Here is a 19308-nt window from a genome sequence, read left to right as displayed (position 1 = left end):
CCTCTGTCTCTTAACCCTTGCCCTCTGTCCCAGTATCAATTCTAAGACAGAAGAGTGGCAAGGTTTGGGCAAATGACATTAAGTGACTTGTCCAGGGTCACCCAGCCAGAAGTGTCTAAAGTCACATTCGAACCCAGATCCTCCTGACTCCAGACCTGGCTGTCTATTTACCATGCTAACTAGCCCTTAACAGTTTCTCTTTTAAATTTTTGTCCTTTCTGCTGAAGGAAACCAGGCAATACAATAGTAAATCAATATTCTCTGCTCTTAAAATGGTATAAATTACTAAGTACAGCTAGATTAAATTCATATATGCATATAAGGAGAATTTGGATCTGTGATTTCATTGTTACAAGGAGTCCTCATTGAAACAATCAGGCCCATTCTCTGCAATTGAGGAATTTATAGAACTTCCTACCTAGAGTATTAGGTAGCTAGGTGACTTAGTGGATAGAGTGCTATGTCTGAAGTCAGGAAGACTTCGTCTCATCTTCCTAAATTCAAATCTGGCCTCAAGACAGTACCTGTGTGACCCTGGGCAAGTCACTTAACTCTGCCTCAGTTTCATCATCTATCAAATGAGCTAGAGGACAAAATGGCAAACCACTGCAGTATCTTTGCCTAGAAAACCCCAAATGGGGTCATGAAAAGTTGGACATGCCTGAAAAAAACAACTGAACAACAACAAAAAGAGCACTGGGTCCCAGACATGGAGATGGTAGATCCTGGGTTCAAATTTGGCCTCAGGTACTTCCTACCTTTGTGACCCTGAGTAAATCACTAAACCTCAATTACCTAGCCTTTACTACTCTTCTGCCTTGGAACTAATACACAGTATTTCTTCTGAGATGGAAGGTAAGAGTTCTTTTAAAAATCACTGAGTCATGATGAATGTCAGAATTGGGGCTTGAACCCAGATCTTCCTGGCTTAGGTCCACTCACTAGAGGCGCATTCTGTCACTCCATCTGTCTCTTTTTCTGTGTGCATATGTTTCTCCATGAAGAGTGAGTTTCAAACAACAGTCCAGAATCCTCCTGCTCTTGCCACGGCAATCACTGCATGATGCTTATGGTATAATGATCATTCTGTGTGAGGCAAAGACACATTCTCTTCACCCAAGGGAAGAAAATAACACCAGGAGTCCAAAAGCAGTTTTTGGCCACCCCTTTTTGGAAGGCACTTTTAATTCAAAGTTACACAGCACAGACAGAGGAGATGGCTAAATGGGGAAGGCACATGAGTAACAGATACCAGAACATTGACAGAGAAGAATTTTTGAAGCTATGCATATGCCCCATGAATAGCTGGGAAGGAAAAAAGCTGATTCCATATGTGGCAGTGTAGGTCAGTTGGGATCTAGGAATGTTCAGATTCCCCCTTCTATCTGTGAGTTCTGAGAAGGATAGGCATGAATGACTCACACACAGCCAGCGTCCACTCTCCTTCCACCCTCACCTCCAGACCTCCTGTCTTTGTCTCACACCAAAATATCATTCGGATTTTTAGCCATGTGATGCCCAACAAGCCAGATCAACGGAACTGTTTTAACATTGTATATACAAAGCCCAGAGTATCACAGGATGTGGGTCATCACTACTAATTAGTGAATGTAAATGACATAAAGGCCATCGACTCAACAGTCAGCCTAGAGATACTGGCCAAATTTCAAGGAAATTTTTGTTTTTTCTTTAGGAATATTTTCTTTCTTCCCTATCACCAACCCAGGGGAACTGAGTTAATCGGTGTCTGAAGCACTATTTTCACTAAGTCCACCACTCTATCCTCTTGCACTATCTAGCTCCCTCTCAGAATTGGAAAAGATTTGAGGCTCATCTAGTTCATTCCCTTTATTTTGATAACTGATGAAACTGAGACCCAATTCTTTGGGACTTTGCTCAAGGTTACACAGCAAGAGTTACTAGAATACACGACAGCATAGTAGCAATATTGTCACTAAAACCCAGGTCTCAACTTCTTATCCTGGGATCTTTTTAATCATTTATTCTATTGGATTCTTGAATCTGGATGATGATGGCTTTCCTGCCTCAATACACCTTACTCAGCCCCAGCTTCACTCCTATGGAAATCGTTCCCAAGAAGGAAGCAAGAAACTTAGTGGGTTTTGGCCCAAATGTGAATCATGCTGTAATGGGTTTGAAATCCTTTCATGTCATGGTTATTAGGACCAAATAGAACAGCACCCTTAAAGATCCAGGAAAAATCAAGGACGTTCGGTCATCACGGGCCTCTGCAATGATGGATAACAGGCAATTCCAGACAGATGGCACCAAGTTAACAATATCTGAACCCAGCCCACAAATGAAAACACCTCTTAAAAATTTTTAAGGAAATTTGAAAGTACAATGTAGGTTTTCTGGTTCACATTTCTACTCAGCACAGGAATCCCTACCAGTTCCTTCAAGGAAACCCATTAGGTATTCATAGAATTGAATTTTAAAACTTCCAGGCATGGAGAGCTCTCAAATGCATGAGGAAGTGATGTTTTAAAAAAACATCTTTGAACTTTAGAAAAATCCTTCTTTATATTAAGACAATATCTAGACTCCTGCAATTTAGGTGACAAAACTTTAAAACTATAAACACAATTGAACAAGCATCTGTTAGGCACCTACTATGTGTGGCATACTCTCTTGGGGAAAACCTCTGAGATTTAAAGGGAAAAAATTAAAAAGTCTATCTCCTCAAGGGGTTTACATTCTACTGAAAGGAACATTCATTAAACAGATAAAGAAACGAAAAGAAACAAAAGTGGCTTATAGAAGGCCACATGGTAAATTAGTGGCAGGCCTAGGACCAGAATCCATGTGTCCTGACTCCCTGTACTGTGCTTGTTCTTGTGGTACAGTGAATAGATGCACAGTCCTTGAGTAACGGAGACCTGAATTCCAATCCAGTCTCAGTCACTTTGCTAGCTGTGTGACTCAATCCAGGCAAGTCATTTAACTCCTATTTGCCTCAGTTTCCTCAACTGAAAAATGTGGATTACAATACTACCTCATAAGAGTTGTTATGAAAATCAAAATAAGATATTTATAAAAGACTTAACAGTGCCTGGCAGATAGTAGGTGCTTAGTAAACACTTATCCCCTTTTCTCCCCAGAACTATATAGAAAAAGGTCTAACATCTCTCTGTTCTAGAGCCTTTCTCTTTCCTTCACTTTCTTTCCCTTCCTTTCTTTTCTTTTCCTTTCCCAACCCTTGGAGATGGCTACCATCTCTCTCCTAAATCTTCTCCTTTGAGGTCTAAACTTGCCTAGTTCCTTCAAGTGTTGTTTGTATTGGCTCTCTTTACCACCCTGATCACCCTCCTCTAGATTATAATTTGTCAATGCCCTTCTTAAGTCATTGACCAGTTCTCAGCCCAGTTCTCTAGACTCGGGCTGCATTGGGCAAAATGCTTCAAGAAAGCATTCAAACATCTGGTTTGAGAAAACCAGACCTGTGGTGTGACCAGTGCAGAATACAATGTGAGTGTTTCATTTCCTTATTTGTGCTCTCCAAGAAGAATCAGAAAAAAATTTTAAAGCCTGAACCATAAAAACTTCCTTTGAATGACAGGTGTTTCCTTTAGGCTCTGAGTACTCTGAAAAGGAAAGAGGCAAGGCCACATATTTGTGGTCTCTCAGGTTAATCACTGAGTTAAAATGGGGGTGTTCAGGCCAAACACTCACACACAAAAAGACCATGTAAGTGAATAGGCTCAGAGGTATAGTGTAGTCATCCAGTCCAACCTTCTCATTTTACAGATGAGGAAACTGAAATACAGAGTTTAACTGACTTCAAACCCGGGCCCCAACATGAAGTCTCATGCGCTGTCCATTATCCTTCTTCCCAGTTTCATCATTCCACTTCTGCACCTCATGTTTATCAGCTTTAGAGGCTCATGGGTATGGTCTCTCATAGCATCTCCAAGAGATGAGGTCCTTGTGACCAGACCAGTGTTGGGTATAGTTCAGAGAAACAGAGCTGGACCATGGAGAGTGAACAGAACACCCAAAGTGTTCGAGTCCAGGCTTCTGGTTCTCACCCCATCACCTTCCTGAAAGAGGAACTGTTTTTTCTTACCCTGAAATAGCAGGGATGAATCAAGCTGTCTATGAGTTCCCTCCCTGGAGCAAGTCGACTTTTCCATAGCAGCCATAGGTTGAAGTAGATGAGGTGGGACTAGGACGGGAAAGTTGGCCTTGGCCTTGAGGGGACCTTGTTACATACCTGGGCACTCTAAATCAGCTCAGAATTTTGTATCCGTCAATGATAGCTCAGCCACTACCCTAGCTCCCCTGTATGCTGAAGGACCAGGATCTCCATCAGCCTAGGAGTGCCAGACAGTCCTGCAGAGTTATCCCAGAAACAAAACCCAATGTAGTTCTGCTCCCTGGCTTCTCCTTCATCCAACATGAGAAGAGAGGAATAGAAATGGGGTCATGTTGCCACACACACATATACTGAGGTGACAGGGAATACTGCCCAGCAATTTCTACCCAAAGTCCTAGGTGGCTGAATCAGTTCCAGGAGCCATAGACCCTCACAATGGTACATCCAGGACTTAGTTTATTTTATCTGTCCCCCTACCCCAACTCCAGATTTAGCCACATTCCTGCCTTTCTTCTCAGGGGGTCTGGCTCATGTGAGGTGAGATAGCTTCTCACTGAGGTAATGAGGCCCAAATGCTCTGCTAGGGAGAGCTAAATGCAAAAAAAAAAAAAAAAAAAAAAAAAAAAAAAAGGATCCCTGAAGTAAGTGCTCCCCCCCACAAAAAAAAAAAAGCCAGTTGAGGTATTTTCCCTCAGAAATGTTAAATAATACACACGCACACATGCACACACACTACCCTCAAGTACACAAGGATATGTCCAGAGGGAGACACACACATCTCTCACACCCTTGTTCATCCTTCCCCCAGTCCCCTTTACTGCTCCTGGATCCTACAACATCCATACAATCCTCTGTAAACATGGTATAGGAAACACCCACAATCCTTGGCTCTGCTGATGATAAGCGTCCCATTATGAGTTCCCACGGTAAGTGATATTGGTGAAAGTGGATGTGGCTTCTTTATACAGTGGGTTGTTGGCCTGCAGAAAGAACAGAGAAGTCTCTGACAATGAGCCCCTTAAAGTTTCCATAGCCTACAAGTTTGATACTATAAATAGCTGAGGATTTTGATGAAAACAACCTTCTTTCCACTGTCCTAGTTAACCCATGGTTCCCTTCCATTCCACATCAGTATTTAGGTTGGGAGCAGAGGAGGAAGGGAAAGTTCTATGTAGTGAACATCAGCCTGCCACTATTTCTATTTCCTTTTTTTTTTTTTAATTTTATCTTTATTGTCATGCCAAACATACTTCCATATTGGCCATTATTGTAAAAACACTCATACATGACCCAAAGCCCAAAATAAAACTATAAATACACTGATGTGAAAGACAACTCCAACAGTTCTTTCTTTGGAGGTGGTACTATTTCTATTTTCTAATCGTAGAATTTCCCCATGCTCGGTCCAACCCAGCCCAGTCCAGTCTACTCACTGTGTCCCACTTGGCTCTGGCTCTCTCCTCTTCAAACTTAGCAAACTCTCTTCGGTCATGGATGGTGATAAGCAGCTTCCAAATGAGCAGTGTGGCAAGGCCAATGAGTAATATGGCTCCCGTCACTGAGAGAAGGACCACCAGGATGTCAGGACCTTTGGGACAATCTATCAGGGAAAAAGAGAAGCAAGTAAATAGATCTGAGATTAAGACAGGAGAGACTTAAAACTGGAAATAGAGAACTGCTTAGTCATTAGGATAATAAAACACTGGAGTGGACACCCAAGAAAGGGCATGAAGTTTCTACTTAGGGACAGAAATCTTCAAGGAGAAATAAACCAAAAGAAAAGTGGGTCACTGAAGCATTTTTAAATGCACAGAAGAGAACAGAAGGAAGGCCAAAAGGAAATTCAGACAAAAAGGATGGCTTTGAGTGAATTTATTATCTGTTGTTGTTGTTGTTCAGTTGTATGCAACTTTTCATGACCCACTAGGAACTTTTTTTTGGAAATGATGTCATTTAGTTGTTTCAGACAATTCCAAATCTATGTGTTTTCTCAGCAAATATACTGAAGAAATTTGCCATTTCCTTCCTTCTCCAGCTCATTTTACAAATGAAGTAAATGAGGCAAACAGGGTTAAGTGACTTGCCCGGGGTCACACACCTAGTAGTAAGTGCCTATGGTCAGATTTTTTTTTAAACTCTTACCTGCTGTCTTGGAACCAATACTGTGTATTGGTTCCAAGACAGAAGAGCAGCGAGGGCTAAACAATGGAGGTTAAGTGATTTGCTCAGGGTCACATGGCTAGGAAGTGTCTGAGGCCAAATTTGAACCTCAGACCTTCCAACCTAAGGCTAAATCTGAACTCAGGTCTTCCTTAATCCAGGGCCAGCACTCTACCCACAATGTTACCTGGCTGCCCTTGGCAAAAACATTAGAATGGTTTGCCCATTTCTTTCTCCAATGGATTAAGCCAACAGAGATTAAGTGACTTGCCCAAGGTTACGCAGCTAATGAGTGTCTGAGGCTGGATTTGCATTCAGTTCTTTCTAACTCTAGGCTCCAGTGCTCTATTTAATAAGCAAGTTAGCAGCTTCTGAATTTATTATATATGTATAATATTACATATGTATATATGTCTCCTCCACCCAAGCCTGTGGTAATTTTGCATATGGCTGCTATGTATATGGAGGTAGATACAACTGCTACTTGGCTGAGAGAATGAAGAACTTGAGGCTACATACCTGTCCAAAGAGGCTTGCTTTGGTTAGTTCCAGACATTCTTTAGGAGAAACATGTGGAGGAAGGACCTCCAGGGGAGTTCTCATGAGAGAGACTGACAATTCTCCAGACCACAGACATAGAAGCTGGCTTCCCACATTCTGTAGCTCAGAGGCAGACCATATCACTAAGGGCCTTTTCCCACATGTCTTGGGATCATCATTCTATCAGCCAACCAGAAGTAACAGCTCCTTCTGAATCACATTCCCACATAAAACTGCTCAAAACTTGGGAAGAAGCTCCATTACATAGACTAAAAATGAAAAGCACACTGTATATAATAGAGGTTAAAGCTTTGTGTACAATCCTTTTTTCTGTTCTTCTCTATATGTGGGAAATGCTCATTTTATTTAGTATTTGTTAAGTTCAGAATAAAAAGAGAAAGATGGATGGAGAAAGAAAGAAAGAGAAGAAGAAAACTAGAAGGAGGAGGAAGAGAAGAAGAAGAAGAAGAAGAAGAAGGAGGAGGAGGAGGAGGAGGAGGAGAAGAAGAAGATGATGATGATGATGATGATGATGATTATAGACAACAAACTATCCTGAAGGTATTCACATGACCAAAGAGGTAGGACTCTAGAACAAAATACTCCTTGGAATTTCACCCAACTCTAAGGACTAGGATTTCAGGGCTCTGTCCTGGACCCTCTCCTCTCTATATACTCTCTCATGGTGGACACATCAGCTCCTATTGATAAATGAAGGACTTATAGATAAACAATGTCTTCTGATCTAATATCTCTTCTGAGCTCCAATCCTGTTTCTCCAATGGTCCATTTGACATCTTCACCTAGATGTTGTGAACACCAATATATCCAACAGAGAACTCATTCTTCGCTCCCCCAAAACTCCTTTCTCCTAACTTCTCTAGTTCTGATCCTGCCATAATTACTCTTTTTTTAAAAACCCTTAACTTCTGTGTATTGGCTCATAGGTGGAAGATTGGTAAGGGTGGGCAATGGGGGTCAAGTGTCTGAGGCTGGATTTGAACCTAGGACCTCTCACCTCTAGGCCTGACTCTCAATCCACTGAGCTACCCAGCTGGCCCTGCCATAACCACTCTTAAAGGCACCAGGTTCACAACCTTTCATCCTCCCATCCTCATAACCAACCAAATGCCAAGTCTAATCTATTCTATCTTCTCAAAGCCTCTTAAATGTATTCCCTTCTCTCTACTCACGCCACACCCTTCCTAATCCAGGCCTTCATCACAGTTCCCTTGGACAACTGTACTAACTCCTTTCCTGGTCTATGTCTATATCTCTAATTTATCTCCATATTTAATCTCTAATCTAGATATCTAATCTATAATATGTATTCTATATTTAATTTCCAATCTATACTCAACATGATTGCCCCCAGGTTATTCCTAAAGTTTAGGACATGCTATATGACACTTATGCTCAAGAAGCTTCAGTGGGATACAAATTCCCACATATAGCATTCAAGCTGACTCCTACCTACCTTTCCAGACAGATTACATATTCTCAGTCAGCTAGGTAGTGAAGTGGATGGAGTCAGGAAAAACTGAGTTCAAATCCAGCCTCACCTATTTACTAGATGTTTGAGCTTGGGCAAATCACTTAACCTCTGTGTTCCTCAGCTTCCTCAACTGGAAAATGGGGATAACGATAGCATCTACCTCTCAGGGTTATTTTGAGGATCAAATGAGATATTTGTAAAGTTCTTAGCACTGTCTCTGACACATAGCAAGAAATAAATAAATTATTAGGGCAGCTAGGTGGTACAGTGGATAAAGTGCAGGGTTTGGAGTCAGAAAGACTCATCTTTCTGAGTTCATATCTGGCCTCAGACACTTATTAGCTGTTGTCACCCCGGGCAAATCAATTCACTCTGTTTGCCTCGGTTTCCTCATCTGTAAAATGAGTCAGATAAGGAAATGGAAAATCCTTCCAGTATCTTTGCTAAAAAAATCCTCACAAAAATGACAACAAGCTATTATTATTACTCAAGTGCTATACACTCTATCCAAACTGACCCGCTTCATGACCACTGTACATATCCCACCTGGTTGTCTTTACCCAGCCAGTCCCCAAACATGGAGCGCTGTCTCTCCTCACCTCAGGCCCTTGGCATTCTTTCCTTTGAGGCCTCAGTTACTACCATCCCCTTCAAGAGGACATTCCTAATTTCCCTAGTTATTAGTAACACACTTCTCACATTGTATTTAGCCTGCATGTACTTATCTATAACACACTATGTCTCCTCAAGAAAATATATGACCTGTTAAGAGTAGAAACTACTTTATTCCCTCTTTAATCCCATCCATGTGCCATGCAGCACAGAGGAGGTTCCTAAGAAACGCCTTCTCAAGAACCAGAAGAACATTGTATACAGTAACAGCAATATTGTGGAATGAGCAACTGTGATAGACTGAGCTACTCTCAGCAATGCAATGATCCAGGACAATTCTGAAGGACTTATAACAAAGAATGCTCTCCTTCTCCAGAGAAAGAACTGTGGGAGTCAGAATGCAGATCAAAGCATGTGATTTTTCACTTTAGTTAATTTGAGTTTTTATTTTGGGAATTTGGTTTTATATGCTTATTCTCTTAAAAAATGAACAATGTGGAAGCAAGTTTGGTATGATAATATGTGTATAACCCAGATCTAATTGCTTGGCAGTGCCAGGAGGGGAAGGGAAGGAAGAGAAAGAGAGAAATAAGTTTGATCATATAACTTAAGAAAATTTGTGTGGAAATTTGTTATTACGTGTAATTGTTAAACAAAAATTTAAAAATTTAAAAATTTTTAATAAAATTTTAAAAGAGGTCACATTCCTGGAAAAATAAACAAATTAAAAATTTTGCATTAAAAAATGCCTGTTCATTGATTGACAATCTGGTTCCCTGCTGAACAGGATGATCATCAGTGATGCTTAGATACTTTCTAAACATGTAATCATCACCTAAAATCTCTGAACCTACCAGCTTCCTGCCCACTCCCAGCCAACCTCTAACCCAAAATAACTGTACTCCACCCTTATGGGTAGGTGCAGGGGAAACTCTGCTGACTCTAAGACATCTCGAAAAGCCCTGATCTAGTTAATAACTGATTACCCTATGTTTATAGGCACATAGATATAGATTTCAAATGAGATAATACCTTTTTAAATTGTAAAGCTCTTATAAAAATGAGAGCTATAATATACACATGTACACACATAGTTCTATGCTTGCCCAGGTGGGTTTGGTGATATCTGGAAGACGGGAGCATACCCACTTTTCCTCCACATGCTTCCTACTTCTTTCTACTTTCTCTCTCCCCACCCCCAAGGTCTACACCCCACACACTGTACAAGAAAAACAAAAACCTGGACTGGCTATTTCCTGTCCCACCAGATTACAGCCTCTGACTATAATTAAAGTAGTCTCTTGGGAAAAGCTGTAAGGTTCTGGTGTCTGGTTTCTAGAGCCTAGAGCTTCTGTTTTTCTGGGGAAAAGCCATTTTTAAATTCTCTGGTGGGACAAGGAGGAGCCAGTAACCCAGACCCCATAGCTAGGCTCTCCCAGATGCTATTCTGGTGGTTGAGATTGAGGCAGAATATGCGGGGAGGGGGGCTGGGGATGTTGATCTTTGAAATTTTTTTCTGAAAATTTTAAACATTCACCTGCTTAAAGAAAGGGAGCTGGACCAGCTGGAGCCGGATCAGTTATTAACTAGATCAGGGTTTATCAAGATGTCTTATAATCAGCAGAGCTGGATCATGAACCAAATGATCTCTTGAGATAGCTCAACAACTGCAAGAGTCTAGAGTTTGAGCATGGGATAGAGTTAAATGATATAGAAGGGAGAGTAGCCCTTAAGGTAGAGAAGACCTAAAATCCATGCTCAAAACAAAGTCCCATTTTCCATTCTCACTACCCCACTACCCTGGTGCTCAGTTACCCTATTGAGACGGCCACTGAAGAAGTTGAACAGATGTAAAGAAGATAACCCTTCCCACCACAGAGGTCCCCAGTTGCTCCTTTCCACTAATAGACCCTATGTCCAGATTCTTTGGATTTGCTTCAAAGGTGAGAAGATTGGAAATTGGGAGCAGACAAGAGCAAAGGTGCAGAACTTTTACACTGAGAATCCCACATTGTGATCTAAGGCATCTCCTGAGGAGTTTCAGAAAGTTGAACCATCCATGAGTTTTTTTAGGAAACTCAAGCATTTCCCTCACCTCTGTATCCCACCAGAAGGGAAAGTATTATCAGGTCAAGAAGTATTAATGGCTGACAGATTTAGATAAATGATACCACAAGATCACCAGGTTAAAAACAATTTTTTAAAAACCTATATATTGGTATCCTTTCCATGTGCAGTGCCCTGGCAATATGGAAAATCCATGTAAAAATTTTTGGTCTTCTCTTCAGATCAGAAAAGTCTGAATTTTTTCTTCTTTATTTTTTAGGGTGTTGACAGTTGCATAAATCCTTACATAGTATTTTGTTATAAAATTTAGGTTAAGTATTTGGTCCTAGGCTATATGTGGGGCAATGTTAAGATACCTCTACATTTCTAGCCTTTGTGTATCATCTACTAGCTTTCACATTCTTTTGGCAAACTAACTTTTTACTTGTTTTAGCTTTTAAAAAGAAATTGTGCATATTTATGGTATTAATAAAATATGTTGATATGATGTAATACTACATATATTTTTTATGCACTTCTGGGCTTCTGAATTTTTTCTGTGTTGTCTGCGTCTGTGTCTTCTGTGTCATCTGTGACTTCTCCAAAACTCCACAAAGATTCCCATTTAATTTCTTATGCCAACTTGTAATATACAAAAATGCAATGAGGATAGTCATGATATGCAAGGGATATATATATTTGAAGAGATACTGTGATGCCCAAAATATTGGACAGTTATGTCTCCAGAATAAAAAGAGGCAGGAGGAAGACTGGAAAATATCCTGGAAACTCCTATGTATTTAATTATTTGCATGTATGGAAATGATAATAGTTGATTTCATACTAACACAGTATAAAAAATATTTAGGATCACAGAAGAGCAAAATAGAAAGGGACCTTAAAATCATCTGTTCCAATCTCTTTATTTTACAAAAAAGAAAAGTAAGACCCAGAGATAGAAAGAGATTTGCCTAAGTTCATACAAATAGTATCAGAGCTAGGTTTTGAACTCGGGACCTCTGATTCTGCATCCAGGGCTCTTCAGTACTCACCAATGCTCACCAGTGCCTTGGTGACAGACCATGTAAATAGATTTCAGACTACTCAGGCTACCTTGCCTCCACCTCCACAATAGGTAAAGGTACAAGTTTGTTTGCCATTGCCCACCAGCTGACTTTTAATAAGATATCTCTTCTTCTTGTTATTGTTCAGTCATTTCTGACTCTTCATGATCCTGTTAAGGGTTTTCTTGGGAGAAATATTGGAATGGTTTGCCATTTCCTTCTCTAGCTCATTTGATGATGAGGAAACTTAAAGCAAACAGGGTAAAGTAACTTGACCAAGATCACCCGGCTAATATAAATATGGTCTGAGACCATATTTGAACTCAGGAAGATAAGTCTTCCTGACTCCAGGCTCAGTGCTCTAGCCACTGTGCCATCGAGTTGCCCCCAAATATCCCTATATTAGTAAAAACTAAAATAAGCAGATAATACCAAATTTGGTAAAATAGTTCTAGAAATCAAAGTCTTGTCTTTTCTATGCCCTCCAAAATGTGCCAGAAATTCATTTTTTGTCCCTCCTTCTGTACTGTCCCATCCTTCTCTTCCTTTCTCTATCTTGTTCTCTCAGCTAAATGCTGAGCGAATCGTATTTACTTCCTAAACCCAAAGCTCTTATGTTGCTTGTCTTCATCCCAGGAATACCAGCTCTGGCTAAAAAAGCAAAGTTCTCACCATCCCAGGTCAGGATGGCCCCCAGACTCACCTGGTTCATCCACCACATAGAGGATGGACTTCCCACTGGAGTCTTCATAGTACTGGAATCTGACTACACAGTCATTCTCATCCTTATAGGTACAGTTCACTGCATCCTTGCCTGTGTCTGCTGTTGAGGAAAAAGAGAAGATCTTCAGCTCCTGGAAAATGGGTACCACACACAAGAACCAAGAAGAGAGGCAGGTGAAAAGATCGGAAAACAGAAAACCTTATTAGAGTTTACTTTGTCTCAACCCTTCTAGATTTAACTGACTTTATAGGGAAATGTTTGGCCCCAGTAAGAAGCTAAATCCACGTATGTAACTGACAAAGTAAGTGACATAGGACAAGAGAGTCCTAGATTTGAATTTATTATCCAATCTGGCAATGTTTTCCCCAAAATGGCCCTCACTGAATCCCATCCCTTTTCTTCTTCCCTCATTTTATCTCCCTCTTTCTCTCTTCTGGCAATTATATTTATTTGCAAAAGCAAAACTGTAATTTTTTTCTATTCCCCTAATTTTAATTTTCCAGCCTTAGTGTTTTCCTATTTCTCCTTTCTAAGGATGTTTCATCTGACTCTCCAGATTGGTCCTTCCCTCTCTGGCCCCACCTGCTTCCTCACTAACTCTACCCATCATTATTAGACTGTATTGTCCCCAGAGTGAACATCCAGGATACATAAATAGCCCAGTCCTTCCCACTCCCACTCTCTCAACTCTGGTCATGCCAATAGAAATGCTTATGCGTCCTGCACTATCATCATAGAAATATAATCATTTTGTCTACAGAACCAAATGTTGGTATCTCCCTTCCCTCTCCTATTCCTTCAAAGTCCAAAGTGGGTTACCAAAGCTGAAAGACAGACCTCTGAAGTCATCAGCTGGAAGAGCCACCATGCTAGGGAGGTCAAAGTCATGATGGTCCTAGAACCCCAGTTAATCCCATACTGCATCCACTCAGAACTTAAAGAACTTCTACTTAATTAAAGATCACATAGAGCTAAACAGGACCTTAGAGATCACCTCATCTATTCCATCATTTTATAGAAGAGAAAAGCAATGAAATAAAATTACATTACTTAACAAGTGATAAGTTGCAAAGGTCTTCTGAAACCAGATAAAACTCTTTGTCAGCTGCCTCTCTCTTCAATGTTATTCTTTCAGATATATTCTTTCTAATAGTTCTCAAGTTGCTTCATATATAGCTATTTTGTTGTCCCAACCAGACATGCAAATTCAGTTTTATAGCTAAAACTGAACTTAGAAGCCAGTAGGTCCAATCTCTCTCTTTTTTTTTCAGGTGAAGAAACTGAGATGCAGAGAGGTTACATAGCTATTAAGGGTCTTCCTGACTTTATGCCCAGCGATCTTGTCACAATACCACTGTCCAGCGAATATAGATGTACTCCTCTTGCCCTAGAGCAGTGATGGGCAAACTTTTTAAAGAGGGAGTCAAAAGAAAGGAAATGCTCATCTGTCAGTCTGTTTCTAAGGCAACTCTTTCAAAATTTCATTGTATCATATCCTACTCATCGTATTCGTCAAATTAGGAATAATGTCGAGTGGCCAGATAGAACATTTCAGGGGGCTGCATCTGGCCCGAGGGCAGTAGTTTGTCCATCACTGTCCTAGAGTATACTAGACCATACACTGGCCTGATCCTGGAATGATTAATGATTGTTTTCGGGGTGGTTTCTGTTGTTCAGTTATGTCTAACTCTTCCTTACCCCATTTGGGTTTTTTTTTTTTTTGGCAAAGATACTGGAGTTATTCACCATTTCCTTCTCCAGCTCATTTTAGAGATGAGAAAATGGAAGCAAAGGGTTAAGTGACTTTCCCAGGATGACACAGCTAGTAAATATCTGAGGCCAAACTTAGGTCTTCTTGACTCCAAACCCAGAACTCTATCCACTGTGCCACCTACTTACCCTGTCAAGGTACTAGAGTTAATTATATTCCTGGAAATCACTGGGTAATGTAAACTTTCCCTGACTGGCGGTCATGTCTTCTATTTTATATTCATAATACTTTAATATGTATGCTGCTTTCTACTTTTCAAAGCATTTTCCCCATCTAACACCTCACTGGATCATCCCAGAGAGAGAGGAATGCAGACTATTTGCATTCCTCTGAACCAAGAGAGGTTAAACAATTTATGCAAAGGCAGGGATCCAGTGGAATTGTCTGGAATAAGGCTCAAATCGCCTAACTCCTAATTTGGGGCACTTTGTATTATACAACAATCCTTCCCCAGCAATGACATCATTAGTTCCTTTGTCACAGCCCTAGATATAAGTGATGAAGTGTAGAAACCACTGGATCTAGAATCAGGAAGACCTAAGTTCAAATCTGAACTCAAACATTAACATTAATGGTCCTGGGCAAGTTATTTAGCTCCTACCTGCCTTAGTTTCCCCATCTGTAAAATGGGAATAATAATAATTCTAGCTGGCATTAATTCATATGGCACTTTAAGGTCTGCAAAGTGATCTATAAATATATCATTTTATCCTCAAACCAGCACAGGAAGGTAGGTGCTACTATTTTCCCCATTTGACAGATGAAACTGAGGCAGAATTTAAGTGACTTGCCCAGGGTCATCCCACTAGAAAGAATCTGAGGTCAAATTTGAACTCAGGTCAATCTTGACTCCAATTTCATTCCTCCATCCATTGTACCACCCAGCTGCATTAGAATAGCACCTACCTCTTAGGGTTATTGTAAGATTAAATGAGATAATATTTGTAAATGGTTTTACAAATCTTTAAAGCTAACCATTCCTGTTATTATCATAACTGGGTCAAGTTTTAAATAGTGCATCTTCTCTCTTTCCTCTATGTGAATGTCAGTGGGTCATCTTCTCACCCACAAAATAAAATCTCTCCTCCAATCCAGTCAGCTTATGTCAGTGATGGTGAACCCATGGCACAGGTACCAAAGGTGGCACGCAGAGCACTCTCTATGGGCACTGTCACTCTCCCCCCACCTCCCAGAGTTTGTTACTAGAAAGGCAGAGGGACTTGGGCGCAGCTGCTCCCCTCCCCCTCTCCTTTATTCCTGATCCCCATCCCTCTGCCCAGCAGCCCAATGGGAACTCACAGCTGGTAAGGTGGGCAGCTTACAGGTGGCAGAGCTGGAGCTGGAGAGGTGCAGAGTGCTCAGGCCACTCCCCTCCCCCTCTCTACACTGGCTGAGAACATTCCTCACTTCACTTGCCCCTCCGCCCAGCAGCCCAATGGGAGCGCTTCCTCCCTCCCCTGTGTGGGTAAGGGTGGGAAGGGGGTGTGCCCAGCATGTAATGGAGAGGGGCACAGCACTCAGTCTGGGGGATGGGGTGGAGGTAGGCCCAGCACTCTGAAAGGTCTCTAAAAGGTTCGCCACCACTGGCTTATGTTCTGCAAAAAGAAGGCCCAAGGAGCTTGAAAGAAACTGTCCCACTCCCAAGACATCTATTTCATCTGCTTTGGCCTTTTATAATTCTCCTTTAAAATATGCTTTCTCCCTTTCGGAGGAGATCATTATCCTCTAAGAGATTGCAATCTTCCTAGCCTACCTCCAAGGCACTACAGATGGCCTTGATAACAGCCTGGTTAACAGTTCAATTTGTGCCAACTATAAGAAACACTTCCTCCCTCAAGTTTTTAAATGAAATGCAAAATGGAAAAGGAACCAGGCCAGAGGAGACAGTCTCAATCGGTGCCCTTTTTATCTGGGTCTTGCTCTCACTTTTGTGTGTTGCTCCTGACATTGACTCATGGAAAGGCTCCGTGTGGGCTTGTGGACAGCCCTGGCAGCCAGATGGGTTTCAGGATGGGATTTCTGATGGCAAGTGGCCCAAATGGTGTATGTTTGGGGATGGTGAGATGGGGGAATTTCTCTGCAGGCCAATGGCCTGACCCTGAGCTATGCTGAAGTCTGGCACTGAAGGAATTCTTAATGAATGCTTCTTCCCGGACAGAATGGATCCAATTAAAAGTGATGCTACAAAAAGAGCCAGCAGTGGGGGTCCAGGGAGAGGCAGAAAAGTCAGCCACTCAACAAGTATTCATTAAACACTATGTGCCAGACACTGTGCCAGTCAACCCCTGGGCACACACATGCAAACTCATGGTGCCTACCCTCAGAAAGGCTACATTCTAATGAAGAAGAAACACGTGAACACACAAGATATACATGGTGTAAATCACAAGTCATGTCAGAAGGAAGGCACTAGAGGTAGGGGAAGGCTTTTTACAGGTGGTAGAATTTGTACTGAATCTTGGAGGAAGCCAATAAGCCATGGCCAGGCAGGAAAGCATTTTAGGAATGGGAAGAGCCAGAGAAAAGGAAAGGAGTCCAGAACTAAGTGAGCATATTACATGGAAGTTGTATTTCAGTTTACTCTAAGAAGAGCTGACAATGACATAAAGCTTTCAAGCCTGCCCATATCCTATGAAATGTTATATTCCTCTCTTTTTACAGATGAGGAAAATGAAGCTGAAATGGCTTAAAGTTACTTGCTCAGCAAGTAAGTATCAAAGGCAACACTTGAGCCCAGGTTTTCCTAATTCTAGGTCCAGTACACTGGTGCCTCCTCCATTTTAAGAGAGGAATTTGGAGTCTTTCACAGTCATCATCATCATCATCTCATTAAATCAGCATAAGATTGATCTCTTTTCATCCATACTCTTCAACACCATAGACCAGATCCCTCTAATAAGAAGGAAATTTGCTGGATTGATGCTTAAGACAGGCAACAAGCCTCATGCCTCAAGCTCTGGTGAGTCCAAGTCTCTGGTCAGAGTCCCTTTTCCAATCACATGAATTTTTTCCCATCTCTTTTATTCTTTGTTATGAAGGCTGACCTTCTATGAGGACAGGGGGAAGATGTATTGGAAAAGGCAGCTGGTATAAAAATGAAAAGTATAAAGATTTTAATTTTACTTTATCTCTTAAAGAATAAATACATTTACAGACAAGAAAAGGATTAGCTAGCAGGAAGCTGGAGTTTTGTAGTACCTTATCACATCCCTAGGACCATGTAATAAGAGATATCACTGAGCATGATCCTCTAGAATCAAGAACCCATTTAAGGTAGGTAGGCAGTGAATCAACGAACTCTGGGCATTTTCATTGGCTCTCTCTCCCACTCTTGGAATTATCTCCATCCTCATCTGTCTCCTTTCCCAGGCCTCCTTAATCTTAGTGCCTTCCCTCTGACTATACCCCCATTTTATCCTGTCTATATCTTGTTTTGCATGGTGTCTCTCCCATTAGACTAAGTCCCTTGAAAACAAGGGCTATCTTTCATCATTCTTTGTACCCCATAAGGCCTGGCACATAGTAGGAACTTAATGAATGTTTATTAATTGATTAGTTGACTAATTCCTGCCTCAAATAAGTCATTTAATCTCTGTGGCTCGGGCAGCTGGGTAGCTCAGTGGATTGAGAGTCAGGCCTAGAGACGGGAGGTCCTGGGTTCAAATCCGGCCTCAGACACTTCCCAGCTGTGTGACCCTCGGCAAGTCACTTGATCCCCATTGCCCACCCTTACCAATCTTCCACCTAGGAGCCAATACACAGAAGTTAAGGGTTAAAAAAATTTTTTAAATAAAAAATAAAAACAATAATCTCTGTGGTTTCATTTCTTCATCTGTTAAATGAGAGTAAAGGACTAGATGGTCATTATGGCCCCTGCCAGCTCTAAATCAATGGAAGAGGTCCCAGATTTACACTCCACTCAGTGACAAATAGGGAACTACATCTTCCTCTCTACCCATTTCCAGACTAGTAGCTGGTTAATAAGATTAAGAGAGGGCACGTATGTGGCTCAGTAGATTGAAAGCCAGGCCTAAAGATGGGAGGTCTTGGGTTCAGATTTCCTAGCAGTGCAACCCTGGGTAACTATTTAACCCCCATTGCCTAGCCCTTACCCCTCTTCTGCCATGAAACCAATGCACAGTATTGATTTTAAGACAGAAGAGAAGAAGGAAGAAGGAAGAAGGAAGAAGGAAGAAGAAAGAAGGAGGAAGGAGGAAGGAGGAAGGAGGAAGGAAGAAGAAGAAGAAGAAGAAGAAGAAGAAGAAGAAGAAGAAGAAGAAGAAGAAGAAGAAGAAGAAGAAGAAGAAGAAGAAGAAGAAGAAGAAGAAGAAGAAGAAGAAGAAGAAGAAGAAGAAGAAGAAGAAGAAGAAGAAGAAGAAGAAGAAGAAGAAGAAGAAGAAGAAGAAGAAGAAGAAGAAGAAGAAGAAGAAGAAGAAGAAGAAGAAGAAGAAGAAGAAGAAGAAGAAGAAGAAGAAGAAGAAGAAGAAGAAGAAGAAGAAGAAGAAGAAGAAGAAGAAGAAGAAGAAGAAGAAGAAGAAGAAGAAGAAGAAGAAGAAGAAGAAGAAGAAGAAGAAGAAGAAGAAGAAGAAGAAGAAGAAGAAGAAGAAGAAGAAGAAGAAGAAGAAGAAGAAGAAGAAGAAGAAGAAGAAGAAGAAGAAGAAGAAGAAGAAGAAGAAGAAGAAGAAGAAGAAGAAGAAGAAGAAGAAGAAGAAGAAGAAGAAGAAGAAGAAGAAGAAGAAGAAGAAGAAGAAGAAGAAGAAGAAGAAGAAGAAGAAGAAG

The 19308-nt window shown here is 41.1% G+C and overlaps 1 protein-coding gene across 1 annotated transcript in view; it reads right to left on the bottom strand.

Annotated features, from left to right (window-relative positions):
• Positions 1-5028: 5028 nt before the first annotated feature.
• Positions 5029-19308, bottom strand: part of ITGB3 (integrin subunit beta 3) — an 85856-nt gene continuing 71576 nt past the window's right edge. The window contains exons 13-15 of the mRNA XM_044675130.1: positions 12738-12857; positions 5551-5717; positions 5029-5097 (exon numbers count right to left, since the gene is read on the bottom strand). Of these exons, the coding sequence (XP_044531065.1) occupies positions 5029-5097; positions 5551-5717; positions 12738-12857 (356 nt within the window). The remainder of the gene's footprint in view (positions 5098-5550; positions 5718-12737; positions 12858-19308) is intronic.

This window comes from Gracilinanus agilis, chromosome 4 (genome assembly GCF_016433145.1).
Source record: "Gracilinanus agilis isolate LMUSP501 chromosome 4, AgileGrace, whole genome shotgun sequence".
Lineage (NCBI taxonomy): Eukaryota > Metazoa > Chordata > Mammalia > Didelphimorphia > Didelphidae > Gracilinanus > Gracilinanus agilis.
Note: the sequence above shows the minus strand (reverse complement) of the source record. Positions and strands in the feature narration are given on the sequence as shown.